At 39.2% G+C, this 20,424-nt stretch overlaps 2 protein-coding genes across 2 annotated transcripts in view; one reads left to right on the top strand and one right to left on the bottom strand.

The window, feature by feature from the left end:
• igsf9b (immunoglobulin superfamily, member 9b) overlaps nucleotides 1–15,950 on the top strand; it is a 45,610-nt gene extending 29,660 nt beyond the window's left edge. The window contains exons 5-22 of the mRNA XM_079897832.1: nucleotides 1,728–1,879; nucleotides 2,742–2,859; nucleotides 3,608–3,749; nucleotides 4,084–4,229; nucleotides 4,856–4,998; nucleotides 5,079–5,219; nucleotides 5,335–5,451; nucleotides 5,665–5,815; nucleotides 5,924–6,035; nucleotides 6,403–6,578; nucleotides 7,789–8,027; nucleotides 8,136–8,220; nucleotides 9,868–10,038; nucleotides 10,451–10,487; nucleotides 10,651–14,034; nucleotides 14,181–14,356; nucleotides 14,470–14,673; nucleotides 14,965–15,950. Coding sequence (XP_079753958.1) covers nucleotides 1,728–1,879; nucleotides 2,742–2,859; nucleotides 3,608–3,749; nucleotides 4,084–4,229; nucleotides 4,856–4,998; nucleotides 5,079–5,219; nucleotides 5,335–5,451; nucleotides 5,665–5,815; nucleotides 5,924–6,035; nucleotides 6,403–6,578; nucleotides 7,789–8,027; nucleotides 8,136–8,220; nucleotides 9,868–10,038; nucleotides 10,451–10,487; nucleotides 10,651–14,034; nucleotides 14,181–14,356; nucleotides 14,470–14,660 — 5,681 coding nt within the window. The 3' untranslated portion in view covers nucleotides 14,661–14,673; nucleotides 14,965–15,950. The remainder of the gene's footprint in view (nucleotides 1–1,727; nucleotides 1,880–2,741; nucleotides 2,860–3,607; nucleotides 3,750–4,083; nucleotides 4,230–4,855; nucleotides 4,999–5,078; nucleotides 5,220–5,334; nucleotides 5,452–5,664; nucleotides 5,816–5,923; nucleotides 6,036–6,402; nucleotides 6,579–7,788; nucleotides 8,028–8,135; nucleotides 8,221–9,867; nucleotides 10,039–10,450; nucleotides 10,488–10,650; nucleotides 14,035–14,180; nucleotides 14,357–14,469; nucleotides 14,674–14,964) is intronic.
• A 170-nt stretch (nucleotides 15,951–16,120) lies between these two features.
• On the bottom strand, nucleotides 16,121–19,920 carry gatd3l (glutamine amidotransferase class 1 domain containing 3, like). The gene is made up of 7 exons (XM_079897831.1): nucleotides 19,629–19,920; nucleotides 19,491–19,543; nucleotides 18,644–18,757; nucleotides 18,311–18,442; nucleotides 17,704–17,796; nucleotides 17,210–17,375; nucleotides 16,121–17,037 (listed from the first exon to the last, which is right to left on the bottom strand). The coding sequence occupies exons 1-7, from the start codon at nucleotides 19,746–19,748 to the stop codon at nucleotides 16,903–16,905; spliced, it is 813 nt and encodes a 270-aa protein (XP_079753957.1). The 5' UTR covers nucleotides 19,749–19,920; the 3' UTR covers nucleotides 16,121–16,902.
• Between the last annotated feature and the right edge of the window lie 504 nt (nucleotides 19,921–20,424).

The raw sequence follows: 20,424 nt of genomic DNA, 5'->3' as shown, positions 1-20,424 counted from the left end.
TATTTTATTATATAAACGTCCTGTGAAAAATAATGTGATCAGAACATACAGCCCACCCCTAATGAGAAACAGACACAAAACTGTGTGTTGCATGTCAGCTGTGTTGCTTAATCCTTAAAATTAATCTTGTGACAATTAGGTTCCATAGAAAGTGAACATGCATTTGTTTAAGAGCATGTATATTTTATTATGGTGCTCTAATGTTTCATGTTCATGCCAATAAAGCAGCTGACATTTTTGTATTCTTACGAAAAGGATTAAACGTCTGATTAAAGCAGCATCTGCAGCTCATATAAAAGGCTTTGTAGCAGTGAATAAGAGAGAATTGTGTAATCCGATCTCATATTTCGTGACACTTGCGTCAGTCAGTGTGTGTGATGCAGATGATGTTTTGCCCTTATATCAACAGAACTCGAGCATTTTCATCAAAAACTACACAAGCTCTTTGACTTTTGCACTTTCTGTTGCTTACAATCTTTTCACATTGAACTTTGTCTCACACCTTCAGGATTACTATCATGCCTTCTGAAAACTCACACACTCTCTTCTTCTGACACCCAAACCCACACACACACTCCTTCAGCACTGATGTGTGAATCCTGTGAAGGGCTCAGACTGGCTTTTAGCATCTGACCGTGTTACTGTAGCATGTACGAGCGATCAGAATGAAGACAGAGGACAGAAACTCACACTCACAGTCCGAGTCTCTCCAGTGCGGCCTGTTTCACGCCCATTATATGCACAGTGTCAGCTTACAGCGGTTTTAAAAGCTGTCATTGTGTGAGTGTGCTGGAAAACATGTCTTTGTGTTGACAGGGTTATGGGGAAATAAGATGCGTTTAGGGGGTTTGCCTCACTTGCAAATGTCCATTATTACATAATTGCATGTGTTACGCTTTGAGAAAGTGAAAGACTACTCTACTGTGAGCAAGTGTAAAGCAATGATTTTAGGTCATTAAAGGGAAAGTTCACCCAAAAATGAAAGCCTAAATTCAATCTGTTCATCATATAAAGCAATTGTGTCTCTTCAGAAAAATTTGACTAAACCGCTCAATTCATATGGATTAGTTTTATGATCTTTTTATGAACTTTTTAAAGCGTCAAAGTGGTAGTTGCGTTGCTGTCAATGGTGGAACAGAAAGCTCTCATATTTCATTAAAAATATCTTAATTTGTGTTTCGAAAATGAACAAAAGTCTTTCGGGTTTGGAACGGTATGAGGATAATTAATAATGGAAGAATGTTAATTTTTGGGTGAACTATCCCCTTAAGTGCTGCAGTATATATCGGTGACCTTATAAGAATCAGAAAATAATATTTTTTAGTATCATATCAGTCTTAATTAGTCTGATATTACATTCGTCTACCTGATTAAGCCAATATTAAAAGTACATATTTAATTAAATAATTAATTTAATATTTATTTATTTTGTATTTAAATAAATATGTAAATAATTAATTTAATTATTTAATGTATTTTTATATTTTTTATTCATTCTTATTTTATGTATTTTCTCTGTGAAAAATATTAAAACTTGCATATTTAATTATTTACATGCATATTTGCATTTAAATAAATAAATATGTAAATGATTAATTTAATTGTTTATTTTAATTTATTATTTAATTTATTATTTAATTTATTTTTATATTTTTTATTCATTCTTATATTATTTTATGTATTTATTTTCTCTATGAAAATGGTTTTGATGGTTCTGTCTGCTGTAGCTCCTCCAGTGTTCATAAAGACTCCTCCTGCCTTTCTGGAGGTCATGTTGGGTGAATCTCTCACCCTCCAGTGTGATGCTCACGGAAACCCGAAACCCATCATCATCTGGAGAAAAGATGGCAGTGCCGCTGAGGAACAAGAAGCAGTTCAGGTACACAGCTTTTCAGTTGATTGTTAGTAGGGCTGCACAATATATCGAAATTATCGAAACATCGCAAATGTATATATCGCTATATGCATATCGCAAAGGCTTGCAATAACTGGGGTCATGAACAAAAGACAAAGAGAAAATCACTCACTGCTCTCGGCTGAATAACTTTTGTAGCTTTAATAAGAATCAGTATATTTTTAATTCATACAGTGAAAACTAAGCAGTGTTTTATTTTTACATTTGATTATTCAGTTTCTGTTGTTAAATAACCCTAATGTAGGATAATCTGAACCCCTAAACCCCAATGATGTTAAAATAACACTTCTTATGCGTCTGTAAAACACTGATGTTCACTTTCAGAAGTTGTAGGGATGTTTTCTAGTCACAAATAGAATGTGAAACACCACCATAATTTAAATATAATTTAAGTTTATTTTACACACTTTAAGCATTATCGTATCGCATATCAAATATCGCATTATTTAATGAGTTATCACATATCGCAGTTTTCTTCAATATCGTGCAGCCCTAATTGTTAGTTGACCGACAGTTCATAAAGATAATTTATATTCAACAGGAATTCCAAATTTCTTAATACATGTTTTAGTCTTATTCATGAATCCCTCCCCTCCAACCACTTAGCTCCATTCTGATATACAACCAGCTTTTCATTGTGCAATTCAAATCTACATCTCTACATTTTTACCCTGATTGAATATCCTGTTTAACTCAGATATACATTGTGATTACAGAAGCACGATGACTTGTGAATCACGTTTGAGTGTAGAGTTCACTTTGGGCTGTTCACATTTTCCTCTTTGACAGTCTCGTTTACCACCTAAACATTAATTTCCCTCAACAGGTACTCAATGAAACCTTGTCTTTAGCCAAGGTTACCAGGGAAACGGCAGGAATATACAAGTGTCACGTATCCAATTCAGAAGGGAACCTTACCTACACCACCCAGCTGCAGGTCAAAGGTCAGTTACACACCACGTCTTACCCACGTGGGCGAAGAAAGCCAGCAGCTTGTAAATAGGCTTGCAGGGTATTAAGTGTTTACCTTAAGCAGCATTTGGTATGAGAACATTGGATGCAGTTGGATTTATGTGCATAGTCAATAACCTTAATCCCAGCTTCATGCAACTGGCTTGGTTCACATTAAGAACTGTTGTGGCTTCCATTTAGCTCAGAAATTATGAACTTTCTACTATGCAATGGCCTCTTTAAATCAGATTTGAAAGATTTTCAGCTCTAAATGTGTGCGTGATGTGCACCATGAAAGATGATAAACATTAAGCAAATAAAATGCATCAATGAAAGTTCCTCAATTGCATGATGATAAAGAATATTGTTTTTTGTTGATCGCACAACTGCAAAGCGAATGCTAGCATTGCCATTCTGTTTTTTCATAAAGTATGTCATTTTCTGAGCATTGGACAACAAAATGCTATAGTATGTGGTTGAAAACCTAGACAGTATCTCACATTAATTTTTTTCACAGCATAAGAATTTAGAGTGACTTCTGGCAAACTGTAGTGTAATGAAACGGACAAACACTGCCCTCTTTTGGTGGGAGTGCTTTAACACAATGCATTTGGCACTTAAGCCTAAATCTCACCCCTGAACAAACAACCTCCTCAAATCCAGATGCCCATAAAAGCTGATTACATTTTATGCATTCAGTCTCACATGCATGCTTTTATGCATTCTTTTGCTTTCAACCAGGTCCTCCAATTATCATCATTCCCCCTGAGGACACCACTATGAATATGTCCCAGGATGCAGTTCTGCAGTGCCAAGCAGAAGCGTATCCTTCTAACCTCACATACGAGTGGTGGAAACAAGACCAAAACGTGTTTCACATTGAGTAAGTGACCTACGATTACAAGAGCTTAGATAACATTATTACACTGGAATTCTGATTGGACAATCACAGCATTCTGCCATCAAATATTATTGCATAATTAATTATGCGTTATTTTCACATAATTAAAATCAAAGCTGAAAATGAAATATTCATTTGTTTAGTAGCCTCTAATTATATTATTTGGGTTAATTACATTTATTAGAAATAATATTAATAGCATTTATTGTCATTGAACTGTGTAGTTCAGTTATGGACTACACTAAAAATCTTTACTTATGTAGTGTTGTCTGTGTGTCTTTGTTTTCTGTTTGCTGATGCATGTTTGTGTTTACAGAGTTCTGAAATCACGGGTAAAAATCCTAGTGGACGGGACACTCCTCATTTCAGGTCTGATACCTGAGGATTCTGGGAATTACACCTGCACACCCACCAATGGTCTAATGACTCCGCCCTCTGCGTCTGCCTACCTCAAAGTTAAACGTGAGTGCTTTGCAATTTATTGGTTCTAAATTTTTCATGTATACCAGATAAAATGAGCAACAGAAGATTAAAGATTCAAATGAAAGGGGTCCTATTATGCTTTTACATGTTCAACTCTCTTTAGCGTGTAATGCTGCTGTTTGACCATGAAAAACGGCTTCAAAGTTACAAAGCACAAAGTCCCTCCAAAGGGAGTTTTTTTATATATATATTCTTATTCTGAAACGGCTCAGTTGTAGCCTTGCGTTTTCTTCCGGGAGCGAACATGTCACAGTATTCCTCATTTAAATAATTCCCGCCCAAAGCATATGCAAAATAAAGGGGAGGGGCCTGGTTGAGTTATTTTGTAGTGTTTTCCAAACACACTTTAAGCGTTACACCAATCATAACACACTGATTCAGCCGACCAATCGGAGCACATTGCACTTTTCAGAAGGAGGGGCTTTTCATTGAGACAGGAACTAAACAGAGCGTTACTGACAGACTGAGAACTCAGGAGCTGCAACAATGTGTGAAAAATAATGTGTGTTTTTTTTTAACATTCAAGCATGAAAACCTATTCTTGTAGATGCCAAAAACAAGGCATAATAGGTCCATTTTAATATAAATGCCTGATTTTCTTAAAGACCCTGCGCGAGTGGTTCGGATGCCCCGTGAGACTTATCTTCCCATGGGAATGAGGGGAAAGATCGAATGCCCAGTTCAAGCCGAGCCCCCTATGCTGTATGTTAATTGGACCAAAGATGGAGCGTCCTTGGATCTGGAGCAGGTACTGTGTATATCATCAAGCATCTTATTTAATTGTGACCCAAATTACATCATTTTATACTCTTCATCTTGATTGGTCAGTATCCAGGATGGATGTTCAACTCAGAGGGCTCAGTGTTCATAACTGCAGCAAATGATGATGCAGTGGGCATGTACACCTGTACAGCCTATAACAGTTACGGGACCATGGGCCAATCAGAACCTACCAAAGTTATCCTGAAGGTGAACACCATATCTCTAGAATGTCTAGAAAGTCACCACATAGTGAAATTCATTATTAATGACTGACCTGACACCTGAGTTGCTGAGAATTTATTTGCAATCTGGTGGTCCATAGGACCCCCCTTCATTCCGTGTCTCGCCCCGTGCCGAGTACCTACAAGAAGTAGGTAGGGAGCTGGTGATACCCTGTCAACCTGAGGGAGACCCCCTCCCTAATATCACATGGATTAAAGTAAGTTGTTTTTTAGTTTTTTAATCCCAATAACCTTCAGATGACCATGATTTACAACTTGCCATTGCAAATATTTATATGTGTGTTATTTAAATGTGTGTATTTAAAGGCTAATCTCCCCCCAAAAAATCAAACATATACTAGCAGACATGGATTTAAAGCCTCAAATGATATAAACATGCTTCACTAAAGTTTCTTTCTCATCTGCTTTAGGTTGGTCCCGCCCCTCGCTCTCCGTTTACAGTCCTATCCAATGGCTCTCTGGTTCTGCGTCCACTCAGTAAGGACCACCAGGGGGCGTGGGAGTGTCTTGCCACCAACCGTGTGGCCACTGTCAGTGTGGCAACCACGATTTTAGTGCTAGGTGAGAGGAACAGGGAATAGATGCCTGTTAATAAAAATAACCTGTATTTACCTGTAGAAAAACAAATGGGACAGAACTTAAATCTATTATCTGTTCTGTTTTCTTCAGGCACAAGTCCCCATGCTGTTACCTCCGTGTCTGTGGATCCAGGGATTAGTCAGGCCAATGTGTCCTGGGAGCCAGGCTTTGATGGAGGCTACACTCAGAGATTTACTGTTTGGTAAGTGACCTCAAACTGAATGCATCAGCTGCACTAGATTTGTGTGTGTATCTTGTTCAGTTATCTTTATTTTTAGCTTTACTATCTGTGTACTGTTGTTGTCGTCTTCTGTCACATAGACAAATTCTTGTTTTTTTTTTGCATTTTGTTAATTTAAATACACATAACTTAATACTTGAAAGTTTAAAACACATATTCATTTGTTTATATGTTATTTTTCTACTTTCAAAATGAAGAATCGTGTTCAGTAGCACTGTCTTGCTGTATTATTGAAATGATTTTGAGAATCATTGAATTTTAGTAGCATTTCAATTGACCACTGAATTTTTGTATTGTGACTATCATATCATATCTCTCTCTTTATCAGGATAAAGCCCACTGTGAGAGGAAAACATGAATGGGCATCAATCCCTGTGCCAACATCGAAAACTTCCCTGCTGGTGACGGGTCTGCAAGCTGTCACCAGTTACCAGTTCAGTGTTCTTGCCCAAAACAAGTTGGGCTCTGGCCCCTTCAGTGAGATTGTCACCATTACGACACTGGGTGAGCACATTTTTTTTTATATATATACATGCAAATCATGCACTTGACTAGACTGTTACCTGTCTTTTGAAAATCATATTTCATATGTGACAAAAACAGCCATTTTCCACCTTAGAAACATTGCTAAGCTACGTAATATGCTATCAGTTTCTGATGCAGAAAAGCTAGTTCATGCATTCATGACCTCGAGACTAGATTACTGTAATGCTTCATTAGCTGGTTGTCCTGCATCCTCTATAAACAAGATACAGTTAGTCCAAAATGCAGCCGCTAGAGTTCTTACTAGATCAAGAAAATATGATCATATAACACCGATTTTATCATCACTACATTGGTTACCTATAAAGTTCCGTATTAATTACAAGGTATTGCTACTGACTTATAAAGCCCTAAACGGCTTAGCTCCAGTCTATTTAATGGATCTTCTATCGCCCTATAATCCATCGCGCTCTTTAAGATCACTAAATTCGAGGCTTTTGGTCATACCTAGGATATTCAGATTCACCAAAGGAGGGAGATCATTTTCACATTTAGCTCCAAAACTCTGGAATAGTCTTCCTGATACTGTTCGTTGCTCAGACTCGCTCTCCCAGTTTAAAACTAGATTAAAGACGCATCTTTTCGGCCAGGCATTCATATAATATTTTTAATCTTACAGTTCAAACTACAATCCGGCCTCTAGTTCATAAATGCCAGAGGAGAACTGGCCCCCGACTGAGCCTGGGTTCTCCCAAGGTTTTTTTTTTTTCTCCATTAGGTCACCTGATGGAGTTTTAGGACACCATTAGGTCACTTGATGGAGTTTTTCGGTTCCTTGCCACTGTTGCCTTTGGCTTGCTCAGTTGGGGATATTTTGGGATATTTAATTTTATTTTATCAATCAATAAATTCCACTAGAAACAAACCTTGTTGTATTATTTTAATTTAATACTGTGAAGCTGCTTTGATACAATCTGTATTGTGAAAAGCGCTATACAAATATACTTGACTTGACTTGACTTGACATATCTTATACATGGTAAGCTTTAGACTGTCTATAGTTTCTTTAACAAATCTGTATTCCCTTATTTGATTCAAAGCATTCCCTGGTGGACTATAAAGTTATTCCAAACCTATGGTCCAAGATTTATGATGTAGTGGTCATAGTCTCTTATGTAGTAGTCGTAGTCTCTTCTCTAAGGTAAACCCTTTTATGTTTTTTTCATTGCAGCACCTCCAACAGACGCTCCCAGTGTGGTAACCACCATTGAAGTGTTGCTCCCTCCCATCTTACTGTCAGCCAATCGTACATCACTGGGTGTTTTGCTGCAATGGGTGCCACCTCTAGAAGAGTCTCCACCATTAACTTCATTTGTACTTCTAGCAAAGCGGGGAAAGGGGGAGTGGGTCACTATAGACAGAGAGATTGCTGTCAACGTGACCGAGTTGATTGTACAGGGACTTGTTAAGGTAAAACGTTTGAAATATTGGGAAAATGGCAGCTTGGTGTTGAATGTCCCTATTCTATGCCATTCGTCTTCACTTCATGGTTCATTTTCTCTTCATTTATTTCCACAGGACTCCAACTATGAGCTGTGTCTTCTGTCTCGCAGAGACAGAGTGGTTAGTGTGCCCAGTGACTCAGTTGTCATCTCTACTGAAGGTGAGGCTAAATCGGAACTCGATATTTTGACTTAAAATTGATATATCTGGCTTTTTGAAAGAGGTTTTTCTTTTCTTATGAGGCTTTGAAAAACTACAGACTTAATAAATATAATTGAATATTAATATTATTTAATATCATAAATAGTAGTGGTTCAACAGTTCACAAAACTCACGGTTCAGATCTTAATGTTTTTGATTATTTTTTTGGATTAGCAAGAAAAAAATGAAAATATATATATATATGGGGGGGGGGGGGGGGTCGGGTAACTTTGCTTTCCATTTATTACTTAAAGCACACTTTAAGTACTCCGATACCACTGCAACTTACCCAACTAATGAAGTTTAGTTTATTAAATACAACAGTCAGTAAAAAACTAAAAAATACACTAATTACAAGCATGTAGATACATTCAATATAACAAAGCTACAAATAAAGTAAGGTCTAACTGTAGTCTAACTGTAAATGTAATAATTAAATGTAAAATAACACTATAGTGTTCTCTGTATACATTTAATATAGCTTAATCTTTGTTAAAGCTTGTTGTTTGAATAACATTAATGACATTGACAACAGCAGGTGTTTATTGGCTGCTGTCACTTTAAGACCTACTGCACGGATCCAATATAATGATACACATCCGATTCCTTTCTCAACTCTTTACGTTCACTTAAGACAACGACTGTGTTGATGAGAGAACTTGCCTAGACAGGTATTTTGATATAATTTTGTGTGTGTCCATCCAAGTGCAAAGAGAGGCGAAAGAGGAATCAATCCAAAGATAGCAAGCTATCACAGAAAGTGTGCTGGAAGGAGGACCTTTATTTATCCAAGATTTTATTATCTGCGGCTCGAAAGGCTATTACTAGACTTTGGCTCAAATCGAACATCCCAGATCAACAGCAATGGACAAGTTTAATTCAAAGCATTTTTATAATGGAAAAATTCACCTACACTATAAGGTTAAGAGAATCGTCATTTAAAGAAAAATGGAGAAAATGGACCCATTTTCTGGCCCTAGAGTCTGCATAACTGTTCTTCCCAATACAACTGTACACTGAGTGTTAATTTTGTGAGATTCTACTGATTGGGTTTCTGGTAAACTTGCGCAAAAGATGCTAGAAATATTGTATATGTAAGGTTTATTGATCAGTGATTCCGATGATCACAAATTTTTATTTTTTTTTTTTTTGTATCAATTGTATTAGATGCCTCCTCCTTACCTTCCTTTGATTTTGTTCAATGTATGTTGTCTTTTTTGTTGTCGTTGTCATAAAATTCCAATAAAAATGAAAGTGTAAAAAAAAAAGATAGCAAGCTAGTACCGAATTAAATTATTTTTTTGCCTCTTTTAGTTCTGGAATGGTTTAAAATTTATTTAATGTGTAAACTGGTAAGACAAAACACATACAAATGATAAACTTTCACTCTATGGTGGTTAAACTTGCAATTAATCCGTGAATCACATGCGTGCTGAACTGTGGGGCCTGGTCTGTATGGATCACAGATCAACTATGATCCGTTTAAACCCTAATAAATAGAAGGTTCAAGAAGTCAGAAATGTAATATTGGTATAAATTAATTATGTTTAATTGTTAATTGATTTATTATATTATTAGAGGGTAACATGTAATGTGTGGTCCTAAGGTATGGAGATGTATCCGGCAGCACCCAGTCTCCTGGCCTTTGTTCCTGAGCCCCTGCTGGCTGGTGTGATTGGGGGTGTGTGTTTCCTGTTTGCTGCCATCATCCTTTCTCTGGTGACAGCCTGTGTTATGAACAATAGAAGGGGACAACGGCGAAGGAAAAAGAGAGATGGTAAAAGCAGTGATGAAGATTGCTGATTTTGAATATGAAATTTTTGTTGAACAAAGTACACCACTATAAAAACATCTTAAATCTTTTTGCATGCTCTTGAAGTCATTTGGGGCTGCAACATTCAGATACATGGATTGTGTACTTAATGAAGAGTTAAAACATTACTCAAAAGACTTCAATTCCTTAAGGCCTTTGATGCATTATCAATCGCTATGACCATATAGACATTTAATGCCTCAAAGTCTGATACTTGAAACATTTGAAGTGATGTATTTGTTCTCAGCCATCAGTGGTATTGTCATGCATGGCATCTCTGTTTTTGTTGAGGCTGCTTTTGTTTTTGGCACTTTGTCATCTTATGACTCATTATCTGTGGCATGATATGAACTTTGCACCCTCCCCACCATTTCAGATATCCCCTCTGCCTTCCAGAAGAGTTCGTCTCCACAGTAAGTGTCCTTCCTTGCTATGCATGTATCATTCCTATGCTTCTCCATCTTTGTCACTGTACTACAATGGATTTTTGAAATGACAACCTGAAGGGATGATACATTTGTTTCAAACATCTCTCTATTTGTTCCCTAAATGTTCACTTGTCTTCTTTCTCCTCAGAGCTCACTCGCCTTCTGACAGTCCCGACAGTGTGCTGAAGATAAAACTGTGCCCTCCTTTAAACTTCTTCCCCAACTCATCCTCTTCTGATCGCTCAGACCGTTCCTCCTTTGATAAAGGCAGCCGCAGTGAGTACCAGGATCAGAGAAAGCAGCTCCTGTCCTCATCCTCTCCACCTCCACGCTACACCCTGTGTGAGAGCCACTTTGGTGGATCTCCCTCACCCACATCTGCTATTGAGGCCATAGCCAGAAGTCCTGATGGTCGCTTCGTTATCCAACCTGACCTAGAAAACTCCATACCAACCCACATCAAAAAGAACCTCAAAAGAGAATTCCCACAATCACCTGGTAGAGGGAGTAACGATGGAACTTTTAAAGAGTCCAACAAATCAAATCCTGTAAGTTCAGAGAGGGATGGACAGAGAGAGAATCTGTCAGCATTGACGGTGGACCCTCCAGACCCAGAGAGACCCCATCACTCCCCTGGCAGGGTGAAGGCAATGGCCAGAAACTTTTCCCGTCATGGCTGCTTCTACTCTGATGATGAGCAGGGCTGCTCTGAGGCCTTGTTGGAGAAGGCCAGTTTTTATTCAGACTGCAGCGAAAAGAGGGTGAGTGGCTCACTAAGAAAATGCCGGAGTGCCAGTCATAGGGAGGACATATTTCCCAGCTTAACCAGGAGAGCCCGAGCTTTGGAGAGAGAGAGGCTGCTCCACCAGGCACAATACCAGCCAATCAATGGAGACAGCCAGCTGACAGAGGACAGCACTATGGTGACTCAACTGGATGGTGAAAGAGAGAGGGACAACTTAAGCAAATGTTTAAAGCTGGTGAAGGAACGTGAGCAAATGGAGAGGGAGCTAGAACACTATACGGCCAGCCGAAGGGTACAGGCACATGAGCAACAACAGAGGCGGGCCAAGTCTGCAAGTCCCTTAAGAAAATGGACAGGTGATGAGTTTGAAGACCCTATTTGGAAGCCCCAAGATATACATTTACGACAAAAAAACAGACCCAGTAGCCTGGCCCAGCGTGTATCGGACTATAGGAGGGGCTGTTATTTTGGCAACACCAGTAGTCCCTTGGAGAGACTTCCCTCTTCGTCTTCCTCACACATCCAGTGGGACATAAGCCCTGTGACATCCCCCACCAGCCTGGTGCCAGTGCAGAGCCTTTCTGAAGGGAACACACCTCATTCACTCTACCCTCACACACGTCAACAAGGCATTGCCGATCTAGAAGATTCATTGGCAACAGACGTCTCTCGTTCACCAGCCACACAATATACCTCTCTCTCACTTTTCTCTCCTACCAGGGACATACCCTCTCCCAGTAAAACCAACCTGAGTGGGGCACAAGCTAGACACCCGGAAAGTCACCTGGAAGAGGAGCAGGAGCTGCCCAACAGGACTTTAGTTCAGGAAAGTTGGTTGCAAGAAAGAAAAATGGAAAAAGAGGCTCCAGCATTTAGATCAACATCCCCTGCTCGCTTGAATCCTCAAACATCTGAGCTGCACCAAATGGTGGCAGGAAGAGATAGAGATACTAGTCCTAACCGACATTTCCTTGATCCCATGATTCAAAGCGTCACAGACACAGAGGAAGTAAGGGCCGTTCAAAAAGACAAACTGAGTCATAATCCATCAGGTTGCTCTACATTGCCCTATGATCATCAGAAAGCAGGAGCAAAAGGAAAAGTGATAGTAAGTGGTGATTCCAGCTCCGTATTGCCTTACAATGAGCAAGAGAAAGAGGGTATCAGGGCTCGATCCCGAAAGAGTGACAAATGTGTTCTCAGTGAAAGCCCTAGTCGAATATCACACCTGACCCTGTTGGAAAATGAGGCAGGAAGTGATCAGTCAAATTTATTGAGAATGTCAGAATCAATGAAAGCAAAGCTTGCTCCCCAACCAGACCGGATGTCCCCACTGCAGACCAGCACTATCCTGGAATACCTGAGTCTTCCGGGTTTCATTGAAATGAGTGTAGATGATCCTGCAGAAGTGACTGAGCCTTCAGAATCTGTTGAACCCAGTGTTGAGCCAGAAACTAGGGCATTGTTAAGAGATGAGCCTGACGTTGTACCCAAAATTTGGGAAAAAGATGGTCAGGAGCACTCTGGGACTATTAGTCATCACAATGGGGCTGTTCATGACCACAGAACCCTGAACGTACCAGTGGCACAAGATACATGTGTTAAATCAGGCATCTCAAACACAATCAAGAAAGGTTTCTCACCATCTAAAGAAAAGGAAAAGAGTTCTGAGCCTTTGGTTTGTCAGAGTTTAGGGCCTCAAAAACAAGAAGTTACACAGCATGGTCAAGCACAGACATTAATTAACACGGCTAAAACCATGGCAGCAATTGTTTCCAAATGTCCAGACTCTATATATGAACAATATCAAAGATATCAGGCTCAAGGTGACCGGACAAACATGATATCCTCACGGATCTATCCAGGTCCTATGCCTTTCATGAAGAAATCAGTAAGCATTGGTCCCTGTAGGACCCTCTCTGGAGTCGGGCAACCACGTCAATTCCTTAAGAAGTCCATTAGTTTAGGTTCTAGATGGGAACATTTTGAAAATCCAAGAGCTTATATATCTGAGACTTGTTACAGGGATAAATTTCCCCACCCAGATATAAGGCTCAAATCTTACAGTCTTGGTCGTACCCCTGCACGCTACTATCCCATGTCTGGCCCATCATGGCGAGGGTCAGTGCCCTGTCAACCTCCTACAAGCTACAGTTTAGAGAGACGTAAGCATATTGAGAGATCTGACATGACACCCCCCTACCACACACCTGTTCCCTCAGTCCCAGATCCACCACAACACATGGAATCGTCCCTTCCTTCCAGGCAAGAGTCAGATCCACGTCGACAGGCAGCAGTCTTTCAAGATTTCTCTAGGTGGCCACTGACTTATCAGGAAACACTTAGGTCAGTTCAGCATAAGTATGTCCCACAAGAACCTCCTCGACCTTTTGTTCCACCCAGATCAGTGGCCCGGGTGGACTACCTGCAACCTGCAGAACACAGAAGGTATCCACCAAGGCCTTTCCTCCCCAGAGGTTACAGCTGGCCCTCACCATATCATACATCCTTCCCCCTACGAGAGCAAGACATTCCGAGAGAGGTGGACAAAGGGATGGGTGCAGTTAGGGGCTGTACAGAGACAGAAGGCCGGGATATAAGAGGTGATGGGGGCAGAGCCAGTTACGCCAGCCAGAGCAGTGGAAGGGGTAGTGTGGGACCGTATGGACATGGTCACCTACGCCAGTCTCTCTCTATCACTCCAACCTTACTCAGCTCGCCAGAGACCACCGAAGAGAGCGAGAGGCTCAGGACAGATAAAGACCTGAGAGAACGGAGGTCCAAAAGGTGAAGCTGATACACATATACATGAGGCAAGACCTCAGCACAGACAAACTAGAATAGTTCCCAATGTCTTATTTTGCTTATGTACAAAATGACAGTGATATAAATGTGTATAATCTCACTATGTATTGTTGCATGTGTGTGTGTAGAAGAAATACCTCAGTAGATGAAAGTTATGAATGGGATGCTGCGGAACACTCTGTGGATCTCGACATCCTGGAGGCCATGAAGATGGAGCGGCCCCATGCAGGCTTTGGGCGAGGCAGGGAATTTAGGCAAGAACGCCCCCGCTCCACCGCTGGCCTCCAGGACTTCCCGAGTAAACGTAAGAACACTTGAGCTTGTCTGTTTATTTCCCACATCAAATATAATGCCAAGTTAAGTTTCCCCTGAACTTTATCCGTCCTCCACCTCCTCCTCCCCCTCCTTTCCTCTCAGGCCTGTACACCATCAGCCCTCCCTTAGTGTCCCAGCCTCCTCAGCACCGGTATGGTCGTTCCCTCAGTGAGGCTCGCTTCAATGCCCTGCGACAGGAGTTCCAGGAGTACCGCAGAGCCCAGGAATCCTACTCCCGAGACCCCTGCACCCCCCCTGACCCAGACTCTGACTCCAGCTCCGCATTGCTCTGAAAACCTTACCTTGGTCCGTTACCTCCCTTTGACCAATCCGTTTTGAAGTTTAATTTGTTTTAGCTATGGATTTTTTTATTTCCCTTTGTAGGGACAAATGTCCACAGAACTGATGTTTGACTTACATTGACAGTACAAAATTCTGCAAAGTGCTATATTACAGTTTGGCCTCAAGAACAGGATTATACTAGCACAATTTTATAAAATGCCTCACTTATTCCCATGTTAAATTCAATTTAAAGCCAGAGTTTTATTTGGTCCTTATGTTAGCAACTAACTATAATCCCTGTATTTATATTTCCAGAGCATCCCAAGGAAGACGACGAATTGGTTTTGAGTAAAAACCTAACAAATCCCGAGAAAGCAAAGGATCCAGACTTAAATATCATTGACCAGCTTTGATGTATATTCATTATTGTCATTACGCTGTAAAGGTGCGTTCAGCTCCTTCTGAAGGTTTTCCAAACTTGAAATATGTATAGTATGTGGAATATAGTTTTTGTATCACTGTCTTTCGTTCACATTCACTGTCTAAGACGAGCTTTCATAAATTACAGTTTTACTGAAATGTATGATTGTTTTTATATAGGTTTTATAAATGAAATTGAACATCCATTGTGGATAATGGACACTCTAGAAATATAACTACTTTCAAAGGGTTTTGTTACATTCTCCATTCAGCCGAACCAAAATAACAGTAGGCTATAGCATAAAGTCTGCTTTGACAATCAGATACTGCATCCAAGGAAACGTATATTTCAAGCAAATGAAATATATAATGTTGTATTTTACATATACAGGCGTACATGTATATATGAATATAATGTTGCTGTGTTTGTTTACCATGTGTATATTTGAGCACCATTCATCTTGGAACTGAATTAATTTTAAACCCTTTGTCATTATAATTGAAAGCAAAAATGAAGTGCCAACATTGAGTTAAGAGCTTAGCTGCCTTAACTCTCAATCAAACTCTCCTCACAATTTATTTGTACTCTTTACTGTAATTGACTTTCCCAAACAGACATTTTTTTGCAGCTAGCTCACTTAATCTTCGATATTTGTTTTGCTTTAATGCAAAGAACTGTGGATGTATAAAATTGCTTAAACAAAAACATAGACGGCATCTTGGCAACATGGAAACATGGATCTTGGCATCCTTCTATCACTCTTGGTCAGTCTGTGCTTTGCGATGTAAATATATTTTTAAATTTTTTTTTTTTTTTTTTTAGGGCTGTGAAAAGATTAATCGCAATTAATCGCATCCAAAATAAAAGTTTGTGTTTACATAATATATGTGTGTGTATGTGTATAATTATTTTGTATATATAAATACATACACATGCATGTATATATTTAAGAAATATTTGCATCTATATACTGTATATATTTATATATAATTTATATATTATAAATGTAAATATTTTAGATATAAATAACACATTTTTCTTAAATATATACATGCATGTGTGTGTATTTATATATACAAAATAACTATACACAGTACATACACATATATTATGTAAACACAAACTTTTATTTTGGATGCGATTAATCGCGATTAATCTTTTCACAGCCCTATTTTTTTTACAAATGTTCATGAATGTTTTGAGAAAACATTGATCTATCTTATATTTAAGATGCTGCTGTACATTTTTGTAATACATTTAAAGGTTTTTTGACAGAATAATTTTGGTTTTGTAAAAAAAAAAAAAGTTTTATGTATGTTCTTATATTTGTTTTTTATAAATGTTGTCACTCATTTTTGTATGATTTGTAAAATAAAATGTTCCACTGAGAAATGTTATGTTTGTGAGATGTTTCTGTGAACAATCATCTACTTCAAAAATAATAATAAAAAAAGTTGATGGTATGGCTATAGCCTACATGTACAGGGGTCTGACACCAACATTGCTACAGACCTTATGCACCAGATAAACAAGCTGTCTGAACTTCCGTTGTTTGCGGTAGCTCTGTATATTTCTATGGCATCGCTGTCGAAGAGTAATTAGCGAATTGTGGAAATCAGAAGACAACACAACATACGTAATGCTGAAAAGGGGCGGGCCTACATAAGGTCTATAGGCTATACAAAACATATTACAACACAGGAGTTGCATTGCATGCTTTTTTATTTATTTATTTATTAGTTTATTTACTCTCTGTATGTCCACATAATAGCGGATCGGGTCAACCCAAAGTTAAGTGTGAAAGCCTTCTGGTGTCTTGCATCCCACGAGAATCACTTGGCAGTCATACGCATGACGTGCTTGACCATGTTCCCGATGCCATCAAAGATGTAATGGTAGTGGTAGTCGGTCTCCCACATGAAGGTTGGAGTGCTGATCACCTTGTTTTTCTCGTCCACATAGGCCTCGTGAGATGGGCAGTTAAGGGAAAAATAATGTTTTTTTAATTGTCAAGACATCAAGTTGACATGCATTTAGAGAGTTCTTGCATCATTTAAAGTTTTACACTAATAATGCTTTCGGTAAAATATGTTAAAAATGACAAAATCTCTAGAAAACTTTGTCTCAGTGAAAGGATATATAAGGTTCACGGGTGTTGTGGCGGGCCCCCATGCTCTTGACCGCCTGCACCATGCTGGTGTTGGGCCAGCGGCCCCAGCGGCTGGTCTCGTCACGCTCGTAACCCATTGTGACTTCCAGACTCGGCAGCACTCGGCACGCCAGGAGAGGAGCCATGCTGGACAGACTGAGCCAAAGAGCCGGATTCAGCTCAGGTGAAAAATGTTTAAACATTTGAACTGAATCATATTCAAATATACAGCGGAGACCACTATTTTACACTTTTGTAAATGAACATGTGTCATAACATAACAATATGAGAGAAAAATGTAGATGAAGCAAGGACATCTGATCCGTCTAACCAAAAGAGTTTATGTGATCAGAGTCGCTAATTTGATTAGTGACTTAGAAACGGTGTGGAATCCTAGATAGTTCTCCTTCACCCCTCGGTATATGCACTATATACAAGGATTCAATTCAGATATTCACAGTTTTAATATTTTATAGTCGGGTACCCAATGGGCTTGCGAGCGCGGTGGAACTCCTTCATAACTCTTTCCACATCAGTATTCAGCTTGCAGTCTTTACCATCTTTGCTGAAGGTGGACCTGTGAAAGTCAGCAGAAATGTTTAATCGTCATATTAGAAAGGAGAACTTTTTCGCAAAAACAATTCAGAAAAAAAACAAAAAAAACTCCTTGTATGTCTTTTCCAGCTCACATCAAGCAAACACGTCTTGGAACCTTGAAGGAACTTTCTCAATTTAGCATATTATGTCAAATGTTGAGTATAAAAAGGTGCTGAAGTGCATTTGGCTCAGACGTGGATTAGTCTCATCAATCGCCTGCATTTCCACTTGGACTTAACCATTTGTTTGCTAACAGTGAAACATGATAAGAGGATTTTCGCTCCAGGAATAGTGATAGATCTGGGGTGACAAACAATGAAATAGCCAATCCACACGTAATCTGAGGGTCATCAAAGTTTAAGTATGTGCAGATGGACTCTGATGGTCTCTTCTGTCAGGACACTGCACTTCTTTTGGGATGCGTTCAATTTCTTTTCAAAAACATTTATATTTGCTTTAGTATAGACCCTCAACCATAAGACTGTGTCTCTCACAGGTTCTTGACTATTCCGTGGCCTCCAGGGAAGATGACGGCATCAAAGCTGCTGACGTCCAGTTTGGACAGATCGTTCATCTGCATCGTGCCCTGACCGTGGCTGAATCGAGCAGACTCCATCATCACGTTCCTGCAGAGAGGGAACAGTTTGCTATCAGCCATGGTACTTGTGAATGATTACTATGTTCATATTTAAATGCTTCTTCAAAGGATACCATGGTACACATCCAAAAACCATTGGTTAACATGATGTTTCCATGGTATGTTTTGATACTTTTTTTTTCATTTGAAAAGCTGTGTAATTATAATATTTCATGATAATGATGTCTACCTGTTGTCACTTGTAGAGGGCTGCATCTTCATGTGGTCCATGACGTGCATTTGCTGCTGGTTTGGAGCAAAGATCTGAAAACGGGCTCCATTACGGCTCAAGTGGTACATGGTGCTTTAAAGAGACATACAGCAGTGTGTATTCATCACCACTCTCTAGAATACTGGATGCTGATTGGTCCAAAGCAGGATTCTGTGTTCAAATACTTTTCATGCTCTTTGACGCTGAACTTTACATTTGACCAGGTAAGTTTCACACATCACTATAAATCCCTTCAGCTCAAATCAATATTTATTTGGTAAGTAGTCTTGTAATAAGAAGGATCATGTGCAGTCATTATCTCTAAATAAAGTCCTGATGACCCTGTCAGAGTTTATTTTGTGATAATGACAAGGTGACTGTACATTCTCCCTTACATAATAACCCTAACACAGATCAATACATTCTAAAGATATAATGATAACACTTTACAACAGGGTTCCATTTGTTAACATTAGTTAGTAACAATGAACAATAATTGTAAAACCTTTAATAATCTTAATGTTCATTTAAAATGTTTGCTACCAATACATTATTAAAATCAAAAGTTTATCTGTTAATATGACTACAGTAACATATGTATTGCTCATTGTTAGTTAATGTATTAACTAATGGGACTTAACTGTTAATTAAGTGAACATGAACATTTTTAACTATCACTAACGAAGCTTAATATTGCTCATTGTTAGTTTATGTTAACAAATGAGATAATGACCGTAAATGAAACTTGTTTTAAGGAGGCCTCTATGTTTTTACTGTTAAAAAACCCCAGAATAATGATTTAAGTGTACACTTGCTGTATACTTACTACGCGGCCTCATGGACGTCAGTTCCATCCCACCAACCACAGCCTGAGAAAACCTTCAACAGCAGATCCAGTCACGTGTTCAGAACCAAACAGAAACTCAATACCAAATGCTGTGTTTGTGGCATTTTGTGTTCTTACCACGGCGATGTTGGTGTTGCCCCAGTTCCCCCAGTCTCCCCCATGATGCACCAGGCAGGCGGGTTGGCGCGCCAGCATCGTTGCTGCCTGCTTGGCGAGGATTGCCCGTGATGCCAACATGATCACACTGCTGAGTTTGGAGATGAACCGAGCGACAGAGAGTTGTGCAGACTGAACTCAGTGCGTCCGATCCTCCTGCATGCCACGCCCGGCTCTTTTATACTGTTTTATATGTTGCATGTGGGACGTCACTCTGTAAGCTACGTTTCTGAGAAGATAAGATACTTTGTCTGAACAACCCTTTTCCTTTCTTCATTGCTTATCCAATAATACCTTCCTCAATTATCTTATTACCTTAAGTCATTTGGTCAACACCTGCGTTTACCTGCATTTACCTCCTTAAACAGTCTGTCTGACCTGTCGCTTCACTCGCAGCACCACAGGTGTTTAGTTGCTTGATTTAATTATAATCAATTTTGAAGATGCCTAGTCTTGTCCAAAATGTCCCCACAAAGATACATTTTTGACCTTGTGGGGACATTTCTTGGTCCCCATGAGGAAAACAGCTTATGAATCACTCTAAGTGATGTCTTTAATATGTAAAAATGCAGAACGTTTTCTGTCATGGGTAGATTTAGGGTTGGAGGATAGAACAGACCGTTTGTACAGTATAAAAATCATAATGTCGAAGGAAAGTGCCCATAAAACATGGAAACCCAATATTGAATTGAGTTGTAATTGAATGAGATAGTGCCCTCTAAAACCCATTAGTTAATAAGGCTCTTAAACAGTAATA

Source organism: Squalius cephalus (genome assembly GCF_949319135.1).
Source record: "Squalius cephalus genome assembly, chromosome: 16".
In the NCBI taxonomy this organism is placed as follows: domain Eukaryota; kingdom Metazoa; phylum Chordata; class Actinopteri; order Cypriniformes; family Leuciscidae; genus Squalius; species Squalius cephalus.
The sequence above is the reverse complement of the archived record's forward strand: the minus strand, read 5'-3'. Positions and strand labels throughout refer to the sequence as shown.

Excerpts from the sequence above, each read along its gene's own strand:
- gatd3l (XM_079897831.1), bottom strand. The coding sequence starts at position 19,748 with ATGTTGGCATCACGGGCAATCCTCGCCAAGCAGGCAGCAACGATGCTG. Across the intron at positions 19,544-19,628 it reads GCAACACCAACATCGCCGTG|GTTTTCTCAGGCTGTGGTTG; the intron begins GTAAGAACACAA and ends CTGCTGTTGAAG. Across the intron at positions 17,797-18,310 it reads CACGGAATAGTCAAGAACCT|GTCCACCTTCAGCAAAGATG; the intron begins GTGAGAGACACA and ends TGACTTTCACAG.